The sequence below is a fragment of the Sapajus apella genome, unplaced genomic scaffold, assembly GCF_009761245.1.
Source record: "Sapajus apella isolate SASKATOON/1434 unplaced genomic scaffold, GSC_monkey_1.0 scaffold36, whole genome shotgun sequence".
Lineage (NCBI taxonomy): Eukaryota > Metazoa > Chordata > Mammalia > Primates > Cebidae > Sapajus > Sapajus apella.
The window spans coordinates 18,200,260-18,218,369 of NW_022436976.1; the positions used below are offsets into that span (position 1 = coordinate 18,200,260).

An 18,110-nucleotide genomic window follows, 5' to 3' on the forward strand; every position below is an offset into this window, starting at 1 on the left:
GGCAAGCCCCCTGTCTGATTCATCTTTGTACCTCTCCCATCACCTTTAACACTGAGCTTGGTACACAGCAGATGCTCAGTAGCGTTTGTCAAATGACCCTAGCACGAAATCTGTGGAAGTAGAAATGGATCCTCCATTTACCCAACTTTGAACCCTTCCAGAAAAGACCAACCAAATCCATTAATTCATTAGGCAGAACTCTGCCAGGTACTGGACATTCGGAAACAAATTTCACGGTGTTGGGGCAGATGGACGGGAAGCTCAAGGTAGGTGGATGTACCATAAACTCAACAATCCGCAGTAACACCTCCAGTTTCTGGGAAACATCTCTCCGTGGCTCCAGGGCCCTTTAAATGTTACTGTGAGTGTTTTCCTCAGAAGTTTCTGGAGCAGGGCCTAACTTTTGTGTAGGGCTTTGGCAGCGCTCATCTTCGCGGCCCTGGGGACCGCTGGCACAAGGGTTGGCGAGGCGTTCGCACGCGAAGGAAACTTGCGAGGAGTAGGGGCGGCCCCTGCGGAGGGTGGGTCGTAAAGTGGGGGCCCCCAAGTCCTCGAACTTCAGGTCCTCCATGAGAATTCGGGGAAGGAGGACGACCAAGGACAGCCAGACGTCCACCGAGCTTCCCCAGGCCGGGCCTCGCCCCTCCTCCAGCGGGGCCACCACGCGGGCTCCGCGGCCCAGGGAGGCACAGCCAGGGCGTCTGGGCGGGAGGCAGGGCCCGGCGCGGAGGAAGGAGCCCGGGGCCGCCGCCGCCCCGCCCACCCCAGCGAGGCGGAGCCGGCGCCCGGAGGAGCGAGAGGAGGAGGAGGAGAGGTCGGAACCGTCTCCAGGAGCCCTTAGAGACCGAGTCCCGGCGGCGACAGCGGGGCAGAGCGCCGGCAGACGGGTGAGCACCCAGCGGCGGGCGCGGGTGGCGAGTCGGGTCCCTGCGGGGTCGGGGCGCGGCGCGGGGCGTCGGCCAGCTAGTTCGGGGGCCGCCTCCGAGTCCCGGGTGCTGGGAAGCGAGATGGAGGGAGGGAGCGGAGGAAGGAAGGAAGGAGGGAAGAGTGTCCTGGAGGGCGGGGACTGGTCGGGGCGCTGGGCGCCGGAGACCGGGGGGAGGGGGAAGAAGGGGGCCAGGGGCACCCTGACCAGAGGCAGAAACCGCGCGCGCGCCCTCGACGAGCGGCCGCCCGAGGTCGCGGGAAGCCGGCGCCCCCACGGTTGGGGCTGGGGCTGGGGCTGGGGCTGGGGCTGGGGCTGGGGGTGGGAGGAAAGGTCTCCTCGCCAGCGAGCTCGCCTCTTCGCCAGCCTGCGGCCGTGTGCCCCGCGCCCAGTTGGGAGGCCCCAGTGTTTCCAGCCCTGGCTCGTGGTGGTGCCAGGCGCTGGAGGAGGGCCGGCATCTGGGGGCGACAGGGACGCCACGCCCCTTTGCCTACTTTCTACCTCTCGGGACCAGCCAGCGGGAGCGCAGCCTTGGAACCCGCTGGGCGCTGGGGGTCTAGCAGGGAAATAGCGAGTCGCAGAGGGAGTAGCCCACAGGACGCACTCGGCGTGGGACCCAGGAGCAGGGACCCGAGGCTGCCGTTCTGCAGACTGTTTTTGCAGGTGGTAAGGGGGAGGCCGAGGCTCAGTCTTGAGTGATTTTTTTCTAAAAAAAAAAAAAAAAAATTATTGCCCCGACAATTATCCAGTGGATCAGGGTGACTTCCGTTTTTCATTTTAATTAGGGCATATCAGTTAAAGCTAACTTTAAAACGCTGTCACTTGGCGCCTCCCGTTTCTCACTCGTCACTCGCTTTGCGTGTCCTGTAAACTTGGCTTAAATCATTCATAACTCACGATAAGGAAGCCGTGATTCTGGTTCAAGTCGCCGCGGTGGAGTGAAACTTTGCCCAAGTGGGAGTGAGTGGAGGCACTGCCCGGGTCGGTCATCTGGTGGTCATCCTGCCCAGCGTGGTTGTATACAAACAAGCGGATCGAGAAGGAAATCGCTCCACACCAGAGGTAGAAGGGAGGTTCCTGCGCCCACGTGTCAGGACACGTTTAATGGCTGCTCCCAGCGGAAACAAACGGGAATTTATTAGACCTTGTGGAGTTGGACAAACTTCACATGATTAGCTTCCTTCCCATCAGTTACTTCCTCTCCCCCCTGCTGTCTTTGCCGACACAGTTTATATTTCGTGGGGCGGTTGTAGCCTCGCCTGAATAGGCTGTCTATAATGAATCTTTTGGCTGTCGTCAGAGGCAGGGTCTGCGTCTGTGCCTTCTTTATTTTAAAAGCGGAGTTTGGCTTTGTTTCTAAAAGTGCTAGTCACGACTGCACCCTTGCCAGCGCTCCTCAGCTCTGGAAGTAAATTATCGCAGGATGGCGGCCCTCACCTAGGAGAACCAGGAAGGCAGGCAGCGCTAGAACGACGGGATTGAATTTTACTATTGCCAAAACAGCCACATTCAAGTAAGGAGCTGTTATGTTTTTCTTTTTCTTTCTTTTTTTCTTTTTTTTTTTTTTTGACCAAATTGTATGTACTAGCAAGCCCCTTTTCTAGTAAACTAACATGTGATTCACACACACACACACGCACACACATTTTTAAAGTAATCGAACATTTTACAGAGACTTAAGTGATAAAAGGACTTTCAGATAAAATATTCAGTCCCTTTGCCTTCTGTAATAGTTAACCAGCGCCGTAAAGCCCTGGTTTAAGTCCAAAAAGTACTGAACAGTCTACTGCATCGTTAGACCTTATAAGTAATGCAGTACCATTTTTTCTGTATTTAACCCGCGTAATTTACTGGCTATCGAACCCCCAATAGGGCACACAAGACTTAGATTTGTGTAGAAATATATGAAAATCTGAATCTGTGTTTCCCAAGAGCCTTAAAAAATGGTATTATAAAAATTTTCTGTCCGGAAAGCTCCAATCTTACTTGAAAAACTGGCCCTCTAACAATTAGATTTGTGGATTTGTGTTGTCACTTGTTAGAGAATATCTGTGGTTTGTTAAAAGTGTGAGAGCAAAGGGCTTCACGGTGAAAAACCTGGAGGAAGTGGTTAACCAATATCAAATTAGTTTTCTATTTAAGTTATTGTTGAAAACTTCTAACAGGAAAATAATTCAAATTTAGAAATATGTGATTTATTGTGTTTTGCTTTGTTTTAGAGTTTTATGTCAGCTTAAGCTTAACCTAGGAAGGAAAGCAGTGAAAGTCAAGTAAATTTTTCTGAGCCCTAACTTGGAAGACAAGCTTATTTAACAGTGATTTGGGGTGTTGGCTTTGGAGTCACACAGACTTAGATGAGAATATTAGCTATTTAACCTTTTTCAGTCTGATTTATAAGATGTGGATAAAAATGGTCTCTATAGGGCTTTAAAGAAAGTGTATGAAACAATCTTTGGAAAACACACTGAACTTAACACAGTACATGGTCAAAATCATTAGATATTTATCTAGCTTGTTCACGCAGCAGGCTACTGGATGGATTGCAAGGTGGCAGCTTGAACCTTCTGGAAATGCTACGTAGAGCGGTCTCAAATTCCACGGAAAGTAACTGGTGTGTGTGTGTGTGTGTGTGTGTGATGTTTCTACCACAGCAATATTACAATTGCATAGTAATTTTGACAGAAACATCCTTTACATTTACAGAGATTTTATATTTCAAATAATTGTGTTTATTAGCCCCAGGTAGGAAATTGAACCAGGAACAGAAGTATTCATCTTTAACCAAGTATAATTCTTAATTAAAGCATGAAAAAATGTGACCCAAGGGTATCTGGTTATTTACTTTTGCATGTACTGATGTCCAAGGCCAGCAGATAAGTCATAAGAAGTGTTAGGCTGATTGTGAGTGGTTGTTTTATTTTTAAACTTTCATGAGAATGGGTGTTCAATTAATTCAGGGAATCTACTCTTCACATTGTTGGCTCATTTTCTAAAATCTAAAAAAATTTTTAAATGCCTTCGTCTTTAAAACAAACCCTTAAAACTTCTTGTGTTTGTCTTAATGCACGTCAGATGCACAGAATTGGGCAGAACCCGAATCTTAGCTCATGCCACAGATGATTTCTCATTTTACTAATTGCTCCACTGGGACACAGAGATGTGGTTTGTAATAGTTTTAAATAACTATAAAGGGTACAGTGTTGTTATTAATTTTTTCTTGCCTATGACATTATGCACTGAAGCAGTTGAAGCATTTGATTGAATAAATTATTGATTCTTTTCACTCCTAGAACGTCATAGCGTAATGATTTCTGGCTCATACGTCTAGGTGAGTAGACTGGGCAAGTTACTTAATCTGTGCTTCAGTGAAGTGTTGTGAGGAATAAATGAACTAATCTATGTATAGCATTTGGAATAGTGCCTGGTGCATAGTCCACATTCAATAAATATTAACATTAAATTATTGAAATTTTGTCTAAATGTATAATGAGCATGCATCATTTTTGTAAAAGGAAAACAGCTATATAAAACTTTAACATTTCCCCCAAATCTAAAAAAGTAATTTAATAGTCTTGCAAAATAATACTTACAAAATAAGAGAATTAGGCAATCATCATTGTGTCTTTTAAATGTGAAATGGTTTGCAATATTAATTTGTTAAACAAATTCTCCCAAATCTCAATTCCATTTTCTTTTTTATTAGAGATTTTTAAAAATCAGTAATGCATGAAGTCTGTTACAATTTAAAATGGGGAAAAGCAATGTGCACAGCTACAGGGTGTTATTACAATTACAACTAGCTTAAAAATTGTTAAACCATTAAAAAAGGCTAGAAGAAAATACAGACAAATTGATGATGGGATTATGATGCTCCCCACCCCCACCCTGCTTTTCCCCTATTTTTCACAATAATCCTCTATATATACACTACAAAATAATTCATTTGTGTAATAGTTACTAAAAAATAAATCAGGTTTATTAACTACAAATAGCAGGATTTTGTTTTGGAAAAAGCACCACTTTATGGCAGTTGAATGTCCTTCAGTTAAATGTCAGAACCTTTGCAATGAGAATTGTTTAGCAGTAAAAGAGAATCCCTTTCAGAAGCTTGTAGGTTGATCTTCGTGAGGAATATTTGAAGAGTCTACCAGTGGGTTATTAGGATCTGCATATAGACCTAGTCCACCAACCTTGACTTTATGGAAGCTGTGACTTTCCAGATCCAGGCCTGCATTGATGAACTGCGTTTTTACAGCACCTTCAATATATCAGACACCTGGAAGACAGTAATGAGGCAGATACTGGTGCACTTAGTTTAACAGCAAGATTGGATAGATAAAAAATAATTACAGCACAATTGTATGTATTTTCATATCCTGGGACCTTTCTAAACCCTTCCTATATGCAGTCTTGCTCAGTTCTCACAATAGCCCAGAGGAGGAAGCTGAGGTTCCCCAAAGGTCTGAACCTTGCTTAGGTGGCAAGAACAGAATTTGACCCAGAAGCATCTTAATTCCACATCTTATGCCCTCTGCACAGAGATTGAGGTGCATCCAGCCAAAGATGAGAGTGAAGAGGGCTTAATGGAGTCAGTTTTGTTTAAAAACTATAAATCAAATCAAGAGAAACAGGAGGAGACTCCTTTTAGGTGACCCACCTGAGGAGAATCATCAGTGTCTCTCCATCAGACTCGCCACTCTTTAGCTGTAGCAATGAGCACTTCCAAATAACCGCTGAGACCCAGCAGGCCTGAAGCGAACACAAAGGCCCAGTCCTTGGAGACCCTGTGAAGTCTACGTCTTTTATCCGTGGACTCCCAAAGGGGGCCTGGATAGTACAGATGAGGGAACTGACCTGCTGAGTCCTGTTCTAGAGCCAGCACATACTCACAGATCCTGACCTCCCCACTTTCCTCCCTTAGGAACAACAGGAGAGTAGTTAACAGGTAGCGTGGATCCAGGGCAGACAGTGTAGGTGATTTGACTGAAGGCAACTTCTAGCTGTATTCCGTTTATCGGACAGTCTCTCTTGAAAATCATTTCTGGTGTCACTTAAGTGTTTGGTTTATCATGTCAGGCTTTATTGGGTATCATAAAAGTTCTTAGCTGTGAAGTGTCTGGTTGCCATCCTGTGACAAGGGTTTCTGTCTTTTAATGGGTCTGCATTTCAGAGAATTACTGTATAATAAAAACTGGAGTGTTGGAGGCTGTTAAGACTTTCAGTTCTGCTGGAGGGTTAGTAGCTAAAAGAATAACTTATTTTATGTCAAAGTGAATGATTGCTAAAAATCTTCTGTAATTTTCACTTTCATTGATTGTATAAGAAATGGGTGCCTTTGGGCCCAGAGAGTCAGAAGGCTTTGTATTCTGTGTGCCTTCTGACACAGCAGGCAACCACTCGTCTTGCAGGCAAGGTCATGTAATTGACATAGGATCCCCTTTGGTTGATGGAAGAGAGAAGTATAAGGTTTGGTTGAACTTGAGTTTGCACATGCTCACTAGAGTGAAGTCTGAACCAGTTGCCATGTCTGCACTTGCATTGTGTAGAGAATTGCCTTCATTCAGAATGGCTGGGTGCAAACCCACATGAACCCATTAAAGGCAAAATCTTAACTTCACTGATGTGAAGTTATCAGCTTTTATTTAGCTGCAGATGGCACTAGTCAAGACATCCTTGACAACTGCACACTAAACTCTTAGCTCCCCACTGGGTCCCTTTGACTCAGACCCCAAGCTTGCAGTTACCTCAAATCTTTTTTCTTTTGGTGGGGTGGGATAAATTATTGCAGAGGAAAAACACGAAGTCTTTTCTCAAATGAAGACTCAAATGGAAATCCATTAAATCCCAACATGAACTAAATCTAAGGATGGAAAGAGCAATCGAAATCTAAAAGCCTCTTGGACTTTATTGAGGCTTATCAAAGACCTTACTGAGGTAACATTATCATACAAAGTTTATTTAACCAGAATCTCAGGCAAATTAGAAAGGTGTTGAAACCTTTGAGCTGTACCTAGACTAATGAAACCTTTGATCTGTACCTAGACTAATGAAATCTTCTGAATTATTAGACCATGGCCTGCACATTAGACAGTGGGGCTTCATGTGGGTATATAAGGTCATGATTGGCTATTCAGATAAGTTGTTGTGGGAGAGTTGGATGTCTGTCCAGGAAGCAGAAGGCATGGATTGTGACTTCTTGACAGGGATGCGTTGAACTATTATACAGGTTGTTCACTGCACTAGAGTGCCTAGGCAAGGAGGCAAATGGGAGGTTCACATCTGCTAAGCAAACAAAAACCACATGTCTCCTGGAGTAGGACTGCCTCTGCTAGGATGAAAGGGAACGAACTTCTTTCTGGTGCTATCAAACCTGCAAAAGGTTAGGTGCACATGGAGGGATGGCCTTTTTTAATGCACACAGAGGTACAATATGGCTAGCAGCAGCCCTGCTTTTCGAAGCCCCTGTAGACACAGTAGTCCTCTAGATGACATCAGCTGGCAGAGCCAGTCACTTATCCGTTTGGCGTATCATGTCAGGCTTTATTGGGAAACGTATAAACTTCATGAATGCCAGTGGAATGAAGGAATAAAACCATGCTTTCCATGGTGTGTGTCAGCAAGGTACACGTAAAAAAGTAATATTGGTTATATATGCCAGGAAACACACATTCAGTGGTACACATTGCCTATGATGAGCTTCTGTCTCCTCATTACTTTTGAGGAGCAGGTAAAGACGAGCACTTGGGGTGCTGTTGATGTTTATTGCTAAACACCAGCACACTCAGTATTGCCTGAAACTTGTCAGGGCCACTGGCACCCCTTGTGTAGTTGGCCTGGTGCAGGGAATGGAGTAGTAGTAACTACTGGGAATGTGGAAAGGGATTCGTGTTATTTACTGACCAGCCATAGGCCTTTTTCCTTGGGGACAGGATGCAAGCAACAGTGGTTACAGGAGCCTTTGGAACTTACTTATGAGTAGCTGCTGCTTCTAGGAAAAGACTTCTAGTTTATGCTGAGAGATGCAGAGTCTTGTTGCCAAAGGTACCACAAACTCAGAGAGTTTATGTGTGTTCCCCTTAGTGCCAACTGGTACCACTCGCATGCTTTTTTAAGTTGATCCTTTAGAAAGCCTATAGTCAGAATCAACTTCCTCCTTCTGGCTCCTCTTCTGGGAGGCATTTGCACAGCCTATAGAATCAGCTATGTTTAGTGAATCTAACTGCTAAGGCAGTGGTGCTCAGGATCAAGGTGCTGGTTCATACTTCGGACCTAGGCCATCTGATGTTTTCTGGGGACACTATACCTTGTGAAAAAAGAAAAACCCAGAAGATGTAGAAACGTGAAAATGCCTTTCACATTTAACCTGGTTAAATGCAGTCGTCTTCAGACGTGCTCAGATTCCCAAAGCAGAAAGATGACATTCCTAAGAAATTCTTACAGTACTTCTTTAAATAGCAAATTCACCTGTTGTGTTTATAGTATGATTTGATTACACAGAATTCCAGGAGTCACAAGTTTTCAAGGAATATCTCTGTCAAATTAAGCAGAATATTCCAGCACATGCCTTACCCTCCCCCGCTTTTATTTTAACATAAATATTTGATGAGGAGCATGCTTTATCCAAGAACAAATCAAGGCTCCTGGCAGGCTGCCTGGGAGGTAATACTAGTGTTCCTGTCTTTGCCTCCTATTCACCTACAGTTCTCTGACTTCCTTCTGATTGTAATAAATATCAGGGGGCTCAGAGCCAGCCACATCCAGCAAGTAATGTAACACAGGGCAGAAATCACCCTCTCCAAGCTCATGTGCTCACCTCCTGAACTCTGAACTGAGATTTCTCTGATTGACTTTCGCGTGAAAACCTACCTGCCTAAACCCAGGTTTCTCCGACTCCTCCTGAGCTGCTGAACCCCGCCTTAGCTTTATCTCTTCCATGCCAATTTTCTCCTTTTCTTCACACTTCTGGGAAAATTGCTTATACAACCTCTTTATTTTTAAAAATATATAATATATAGTCTTCAAGAAACATAACCAGATACAAAGATAAACATTTTTGACAGTTTCTTACAAGAATTCCCTACAAGATGTATTTTATTTTATTTTTTGAGACAGGATCTCACTGTCACCCCGGCTGGAGTGCAGTGGCTCAATCATGGCTCACCGTAGGCTCGACTTCCCTGGCTCAGGTGATCCTCCCAACTCGGCCTCCTGAATAGCCTGAATAGCTTGAACTATAGGTGACTGCCACCATGCTTCACTAATTTTTGTGTTTTTTGGAGAAATGAGGTTTCACCATGTTGCCCAAGCTGGTCTCGAACTCTTAGGCTCAAGCAGTCTGCCAGCCTCAGCCTCCCAAAGTGCTAGGAGGATAGGCATGATATACTGCGCCCAGCCCCAAAATTTGTTTAAAAAGAAAATTCACAAAAATCAAAAGTTTTCAAATTCAAAAATATTTCTGACATCTTACCACACATTTCCCATATTCTCTGCAAGTAGCAACTTATAAATACAAGCATATAAGAATATATGGTATTTTCATTCTTCTCCCTTCTTTCATTAAAGATGGTATGTATACTCTTCTTTACCTTGCCTTTTAAAATTAGCAGTGTGTTTTAGACATCTGTCTCTGCATACATGCACAGAATAACAAATTTTCCATCGTGTGGATGTACCATGGTTTATTTGACCAATCCCTACTGCTGGACCTTTGGGCTGTTTCCCAGTCTTTTGCTGTTACAAACAGTGCTGTGATGAATAAAGATGTAATAAATCATTTTGCTTTGTGGAGGTGTACCTAAAAATTGATTCCCCGAAGTGGGACTGCTGAATCACAGAGCTCTGTTGTACCCCTCCAGAAAGGTTGAACCACTTTGCCCTCCCATTGGGGATGTATTAGATGGTCTGGTTCCTTACAGCCACTGGCCATAAAAGTGTCAGCTCTTCTTATTTTTTTCTAATCTGGTTTCTGCACAATGGTAATTTAGAGTCATTGAAATATTTTTGATTATGAGTGAGATGGTGGTTTGGGGCCATTCTTACATCTTTTTAGCATGTTGATCCTCCTGTGGGCATTTGTTGACCTTTCCTCATGCATTCATCTCTGTCAGAATCTCCTAAATAAAGACTTATGAATGTGATGGCTCTTTTGGGCCTAAGGGTAGAGTGGGCTGCCAAATTGTCAGTGCAAAATCAAGAGAAGTGGAAAGTAGGGTTTTACGCCAGTTGCTAATGTCTGAATTAAAAATAGTTTTCAGCTAATGGTATTACTAAACTGAGGCTTCTCCAAAAGACATGATGAAGATGATCTTCTAGTCTGGAATTTCTCCCTCTCAAACAAAAACAAAGGAGAGAGATTGAGAATATATACATTTCAATGGCATTTTCTGTAAAACTTGAAAACTTCCTTTTAAGAAGACTAGAATTTTCTGCTTACACATACCTCCTGAAAGAAGGTTATACAGGCCACATTTTGTTGTTGTTGTTTACTCTCTGAATTGGGTTCTTGTTCTTCCTTCATTTCACTATCAGAGCTCTGTCTACTCTAGATCCAGGGTGAAAGAGAAGGTGAAAGTACAACATAAGAAGACCAGCCAGAGCTCAGGAGTCTAAGGGTGTGGGGTTGGATTGCATAGAATCATCTTTCTTTTTGAAGTGCTCTTTCAGTCAGCTCTTGGGATGCTATTTTAATATAAAATTAATTTTCATCTTTTAAAAACTGCCATCAAAAGAGAGGGAAATTATAATTTGATGGAAAGATGACTGTGGCTTTGTTTTTGGAAATTCATAAGAGGCAGACAGTCTTATGTATTTGAGTATAAAGTTAGCCTATATCTCCATCAAAAAAACAAAAAAAAGCAAAAAAAAAAAAAAATTAAATCTCTGTCTCTGGGAGTTCCTGTGTTAGCAATGAGTGGCCCATGATAAATCCCAATGAAAAAGTTTTATCTTCCAGGCCCAGTGCTCTGTTTCTTTTCGGCTCCTGACTATGTACATTCTGACTTTTGTGAAGATGGGTTTAAAGCTCTCCGGATGTTTTGCTTTCTTTCTAGTACTTATCTCAGTCTCTCGTTGTATTAGCCTCCCTTACTATAGTGTCAGCTTCATAAGGACAGGATCTTGATCCAGTTCCTAGAAGGGTACCTAGCACCTTTGCGTGCTTGATCAAAAGGGGTTGACTGCTTGTGGACCTAGCTGGGTCTTTGTGGTCTTGTATCAGACATGGGCCTGAAGGAGGTCATGTCAGCCATTCCTTGGCCTTTTGTCAAGATACCCTGGCTCAGGGGTGTCCAGTCTTTTGGCTTCCCTGGGCCACAGTGGAAGGAGAAGAATTGTCTTGGGCCATGCATAAAATACACTAACACAAATTTGTGTTGGGCCACATTCAAAGCCGTCCTGGGCCACATGTGCCCCTTAGGTTGGACAAGCTAGCTTTTTGCACTCTCTGGCAGCATGCAGAGTGGTTTAGAGCAAGCTTGTCCAACCTGTGGACCGTGTGCAGCCCAGGACAATTTTAAATGTGGCCCAACACAAATTTGTAAACTTTCTTAAAAAATTATGAGTTTTTTTTCCAATTTTTTTTTCAACTCATCAGCTGTCGTTAGTGTATTTTGTTTGTGGACCAAGACAATTCCTCTCTTTCCAATGTGCCCCAGGGAAGCCAAAAGATTGGACACTCCTGGGTTTAGAGCTTGAATTTGCAGTCTCAATCTCCTGGACAAATCACCTGATCTCTCAGATCCTGTTTTCCCGTTTGCAGAACAGAGATAATAACACCATATTTCAACAAATCTAAGATGTCACTGATTAGATGTGCAGTATTCTATGTGCCACTAAGAAAAAAAATTGCTGCGGATTAAACTATAACCCACATCAGCTGTAGGAGTCTGTTAGTTTTCTATGGTTGCCATAACAAATTACCACAAATTTAGCAGCCTAACACAACAAATATGAATTATCTCAGTGTTGTACATTGAAAGTCAGGGTGGGCTTGCCCGGTTTCTCTCCTCTGGGTTTTACAAGGCCAAAATCAAGGTGTTGGTCTCTTATCGGGAGGCTCTGGGAAGAATTTATTTCTAGGCTCATTGAGGTTGTGGGTGGAATCCAGTTCCCTGCAATTACAGGATGAGGGCCTCCAGCTGTTTGCTGCTTCTCAGCTGGGAGCCATCCTCAACTCTTAGAGACCTCCCTCTGGTCCTTGTCCTTGAGCCCATATCAGAGCTAGCAAAATTATGACAAATCCTTCTTATGCTTGGAATCTGTGATTTTTGTTTTTATTTTTGTTTTGTTTTTGCTCCATGGCTTTGCCTCCAGCCAGAGGAAGTTCTGTTTTGAAGGGCTCCTTTGATTAGATCAAGCCCACCTATAGGGTACTCTCCATATATTAAGGTCAGTAACCTTAATTGCATAATGCAAAGTCCCTTTTGCCATGTAATGTAATATATTCACATGTTGCAGGGATTAGGACACAGACATCCTGGGGGTACGTTCTGCCTACCATGAAGCCATTCAAGTTATCAGGGATCTTAAAATGTGAACAAAATATGCTTCTTGGAACTGATGAAATACTATCTTTGGCTTAGGAATAAAACAGCTGCTAATATTATATAAAGTACTTAGGGTGGTATTAGCGAATGCTTAGGTGTTAACTATTGTTGTTACAACTGACATCATTATCAAAGTGGTCACATAATAGCCATCATCTCTAATATCAATTAAAGTTGTTTCTATAATTAAATGCATTTATGAAACCCTAATTGAGAGAGTACAGTGTCCCAGCAGTAAATTGGATGAAGTTGATGATAGTCTGCTGTGTACCAGCATATGCTAGGAACTTCACCTACACTTTCTCATCCCTTGTAGTAGTCCTCTGAGCCAAGGAATACTGGTTCCATTTACAGGCGAGGAAGCAGGTTCAAAGAGGTTGAATACTGCGTTTGGAAGGTTCCAGGCACAGTAGTGAGTGGTCATGGCATTCTGCTTTGACTCCAGGTCTGTCTGACTCTGAAATTGGTACTCTTCATGGCACCATGTTGCTGTCCCACAGCCTCTGGTAACACTACAGGAAAAGTGGGACAGGCGAGGTATCCACCAGGTGGTCCGAAGGAGAGGGCTACTGGGAGTGGAAGGGACACAGGGAGGAGACGTTGCCCTGTGTTCTGTCTCTCGTACTCGGATGTTTCTTTGCTGTTAGAAGTTTAGCTTTTTGTGGACAAAGGCCTTGTCTCTTCATCTGGTTTTCAGTTGTTAATAAGCACCAAATTGATTTTCTTTTTTGCTTTTTAAGACGGAGTCTTTCTGTCGTCCAGGCTGGAGTGCCATGGCGTGATCTCGTTCACTGCAACCTTTCCCACCCAGATTTGAGCAATTCTCCTGTCTCAGTCTCCTGAGTAACTAGGACTACAGGCCTCTGCTGCCACACTCAGCTGATTTTTGTCTTTTTAGTAGAGATGGGGTTTCACCATATTGGTCAGGCTGGTCTCAAACTCCTGACCTGAGATAATCTGCCCACCTCAGCCTCCCAAAATGCTGGGATTACAGGCTTGAGCCACCACACCTGGCCAATCTTTTTTTTTCATTCTGCAATTATTTATTGATTACTCGGGGGATACAGCTGTGAAGAAGATGCACAAAGTTCCTTGGGTAAAAATTACATGACAAGGTCCATTCTGAAAGGGGTAAGTGCTGTAAAGGCAGCAAAGTGCGGGACTGAGACAGAGAGATAGACTTAGGATGGGGGTGGCCAGGAAACAACACTCCATGGAGGGGACATTTGAGCTGAGAGCTGAATTAGCAGGAGGCAGCCAGGTTAAAGCTGGCGAAGAGCATTCCAGGTAGAGGGAACAGCCAGTGCAAAGGCACTGAGCAGGGAATAAGCTTGGCGTGTTTGAGCACAAAAGGAAGGCTCCTGTGGTAGGAGTGTAAAGAACAATGAATGAATGAATGCGTGGTAGGAGATGAATTTGGAGAAGTAGACAGGGAACAGATCACATAAGCCATTATTAAGAATCTGGATTTAATGAAAATGCAAATAAGAATTTGCAGGGAAATCTGCTTTTTGTTCAGAAACAAGCTATAATAAGTGTGGCATTTTGCATACACACTGTTGTTATTTTTGAAGGGAGGAAAGTTTAGGGTTGTGGAACTCCTGCTTTTTAAGCTATTTTAAGTGTAACCAGTGCAAAGGGGAAAGAGGAAGAGGAAAATGGTTTGGCAAAACCAGGGTAAAAATAGTGACTATCTGAATTCAGTAACTGAAGATCACAGTCTGTAGAATTTTCCTAAGGCACAACTGCAGATTATTTGAAGAGCCTGAGACAGACATTTGCTGATTACTGATCTCATCATCTTCCCCTTAAAACCTGCTTTCCTTCCTGTTTTCCCTAAGATATTACCGTCTAACCAAGTTGCTAACCCTTGAGTCATCAGGAACTCCTCCCTCCTCTTCATCTCTCCCTACCTCAGACATCCTGCCCCAGACCAAAGCCTGCGTCCACCTCCTGAAGCGCCCGCATGTCTGCTTCTCCCTACCCCCATGCCTCTCACCTGGATTGTTGTTGTGGCTTCCTAACTGACCTTTACCCTGCACACTGCCACTAGCATGACTTCTTTAAAACATAAATCTCCATGGGTCACTTCCTGTCTGAAAGGTATATGTTCCTTTAGGGAACTCATCTAGTCTTTGTTACTAGACTAGATGTAACCTTCATTACTAGACGAGTAGGAGATGTAGTAGATTCTAGACTAGTAATGAAGGTTACATCTGGTCTAATAATGAAGACATTGCAGTCTAGTAATGAAAGTTCACACTGCCCAGGTTCTAGGACTGGTGATGCTTCTTACCAGCTCTGGAATCTTGGTAATTTTGTTTTGTTTTGTTTGCAATCTCCACCTCCTAGGTTCAAGAGATTCTCCTGCTTCAGCCTCCCAAGTAGCTGGGATTACAGGTGCGCACCTGGCTAATTTTTTAATTTTTATTAGAGACGGGGTTTTCACCATGTTGATCAGACTAGTGTCGAACTCTTGACTTCATGATCCAGCCATCTTGGCCTCCCAAAGTGCTGGGATTACAGGTTTGAGCCACCATGCCCAGCCTCTTGGCAATCTTTTTAGCAGCTGTGTCTCAGTTTACTCATCTCTAAAACAGGTGTGATAATAGCACTTACCTCACAGACAAGTTGTGAAATGCAAATAAGTTAGTAGGTGAGAAGCACTCATAACCATGCCGGGCACACAAATCCTCAGTGAACATTATTATTGATCTCTCTTTCTTTTATAGAACAATTGAAGCTCATCTTTCTTGTGGCTTGCCACAATGGCCCCTGCCTCCACCTTTCTCAGTGCCAGGCAAAGCTTGGTCAGCAGACAGACCTCTTTGTTAGCCATCTGCAGCTAGATAAGTCTGTGTTTAGTAATTTTTATAGCAATTTGACCATCATTTTACATCTATTGAATCTGATTAAGAACTGGACTTGCATTTCGTCCCATTTTTAGCAGTTCCTTTTTGCTGAGTTTTATGAAAGAATTTGTCCATATTGAATTGGAAGTAAAAAAAACCTGGTCTTTCCCCATGGATAGTTTGAGAAGCACTTCTGTGTCCCCACACACCCACTATGTCATTCACCTTGGCCAGGTTATCCAAACTCACTGGGTAACCTTAAATCTCTCTGGATTTCCTCACACTGTTTCCTCTGCCTAGAGTTCTTTAGACATTTATTAAGCACCTGTAATAAGTACAAGACTCTGGGGACATAAGGATGAATAAGGTTCCGCCTCCACTTTTGAGAATGTTCAGACTATCTAGTAAATTCCTACCCGTCTCTCGAAGCCTGGCATAATTTCATTTTTTCCTTCATCCATTGAGAAAACACTTATTGGCCAGGTGCGGTAGCTCACACGTATAATCCCAGCACTTTGGGAGGCTGAGATGAGAGGATTACTTGAGCTAGGAGTTTGAGACTAGCCTGGGCCACCTAGTGAAACCCCATCGCCACAAAAAATTTAAAAATTAGCTGGGCGCAATGGCATGTGCCTGTAATCCTAGCTACTCAGGAGGCTGAGGTGTGAGGATTGTCTGGGCCCACGTGTTTGAGGCTGTAGTGAGCCATGATTATGTCACTGTGCTCCAGCCTGTGCAGCAGAATGAGGCATCTCAAAAAAAGAAAATATTTATTAAACACCGAACACCAACTGTTTACTAGGCACCTGCTGCCTTCCCTTTCTTCCCTAAGGACCAGTAAGCTAATGAGGAAGACAGACACATGAACAAATAATGACAGAATAATAGGCGTGTTATATGGCAGTGTGAATACAGAAGTACGGAAGCACAGAGGAGGGGTGTCCTGCACGATGCCTGGGCCAGGGCAGGGTGCTGGGGAGGTCAGGAATGGGGTCATAGTTAGGGTGGAGGCATTATGGAAAGATTACAATCCAGGTGTTGGGCCCAGGCCCACAGCCAAAGCCCAGCTCTTCCATTCAATAGCCATGTGACTTCGAGAGACTGCCTCTCTGAACTTGTGAGGTAGGTAGGTATTGCTTTCCTGATCTGTAAAATGGGGAAAGCAGTACCTACCTACCTCACAAGGTGGTTTTGAGGCTCACTCAGATTGCCTGACTTTCAGGCAACCCTGACTTTCTTGCCCTCTTGTCTCCTCCATCTTTGGACATATTTAAATTTTCTGTTGTCTGGGTGCCCAGTAGCATGCTATTCAGCCATCATACCAATTATTGCATTGAATTATGTAGCTTTACCTACCGCATTTCTGTCTCCCCTGCGGGATGTATTGTACCCCTTGAATTCAGTGGCCTTTTTTTCATCTTTATATTGTCAGTGACAGGCATTGACCCATACATAGAAGACTCAATAAATGTCTAGAGAAGTTGTTTTGTATCAAAATAACTTTAAGCACTTTGTACTTTTCACGAAGCTTGGTGAGGAGTCTAGTCAAACATTAATTTCCACTTTACAGATGGGGACACTGAGGCATTTTCTAGAAAGCTTCTGTTACTTGCCCAAGGTCATGGGCTAGCAAAGGGCAAAGGTGGAGTTAGAGCCCCACAGCTCTTGTTTTCCTGCTTTTGTGCTGCCTCATTAAACCTAGTGAGCTGGGAGTTGTCAGGTGCTGGCCAGGCTCAGGACCTCTTATCACCCAGCCCCACCTGTCCTGGGAGGACGGCTGAGTAGGCAGGAGCCAGTCCTGGAGACAGCCCCATCCACACCTTTCCCCACCCCTCTGGCTCACTGTTGCCCCACAGGTATTTAGGGGTCACACCCTAAGTGGTGGGGCCCACCTGGAAACCTGGGGTGGAGATGAGGGCAGAGGCCTCCAGCTGGCTTGAGCTAGAGCCAGAAGGCCCTGTCCTAAGAGTGAGTAATTTGTAACGAGGCGGGAGGGTGAGTGCGTCCAAGAGAAGCAGGAGCCCAGATGAAGGCAGGGGCTTGGAAAGTTGTGAAAGCCCTTGAATGCATATCCAAAGGGCAGTGAATCTGTTTCTTAAACTTATTTTCTTCCCCTCATAAATTTCCTGATACATTTCCCTTGTACCCTGTTTGAAAGGGTGCCCTTTACACTCTGCCCACAAGCATGCTCTATGCTGCAGCCACTTCGATCGACTGTAATCTTCATTAGGTGGGTGGGGCAAAGGATACCTTCACGCTAAGGACTCTGACCTCAACTTTCTTGACTTGAGGAAAGCTTAAAATGTATGATTTCATACAATATCTTTTTCTTTCGTTAGAAGAAAAGAAAAAAAGTCTCAAGAGAATAGGCTCTAGCAGCTTCTGCAACCTCACTGAAGGCAGAAGGGACCAGGGCAGAGGCTCATAAACTCCTCTGCAGGTTGGGATCAGCTGAGGAGGGACTGAAAATCATGGAGCCCCAGCTGCACCCAGCCCTGTGGAGTCAATGGACCCCTCTGGCATCGGGCCCAGAGAGTACTGTCTCTGAAAGCTTCCAGGTGATTCCAGGGCACGGTCAAGGTAGGAGCACTGGGAGAGTGGTTTTCCTGCTGCCAGAGCATACGGTAAGTCTTTGTAGTGCAGATGATTGGCAGGAGGAAAACTCGGATTTGGCTGCTCAGAGTTTTGTGGATCCTGGCTCATTTCCTCATTCAGTTACAGAGGTTGTGAGAAGAAGCCTTTGGGCACAAATCGTCCCTCGTGTCAGTCCTCTGAGCCCCTTCCCCAGTA

General features: G+C 44.2%; 1 protein-coding gene across 3 annotated transcripts in view; it reads left to right on the forward strand.

Moving 5' to 3' along the window:
* The first annotated feature begins 459 nt into the window (after positions 1 to 459).
* Positions 460 to 18,110, forward strand: part of GNG12 (G protein subunit gamma 12) — a 133,739-nt gene continuing 116,088 nt past the window's right edge. For 2 of the 3 annotated variants that reach the window (XM_032296634.1, XM_032296633.1), the window contains exon 1: positions 460 to 887. Coding sequence is in view for 1 of the 3 variants with exons in the window: in XM_032296633.1 (XP_032152524.1) it covers positions 570 to 887 (318 nt within the window). In the remaining 2 variants the exon portion in view is untranslated. Of the gene's footprint in view, positions 888 to 1,658; positions 2,439 to 18,110 lie in introns of those variants that run through there. The other variant, XM_032296635.1, reaches the window with a different exon arrangement.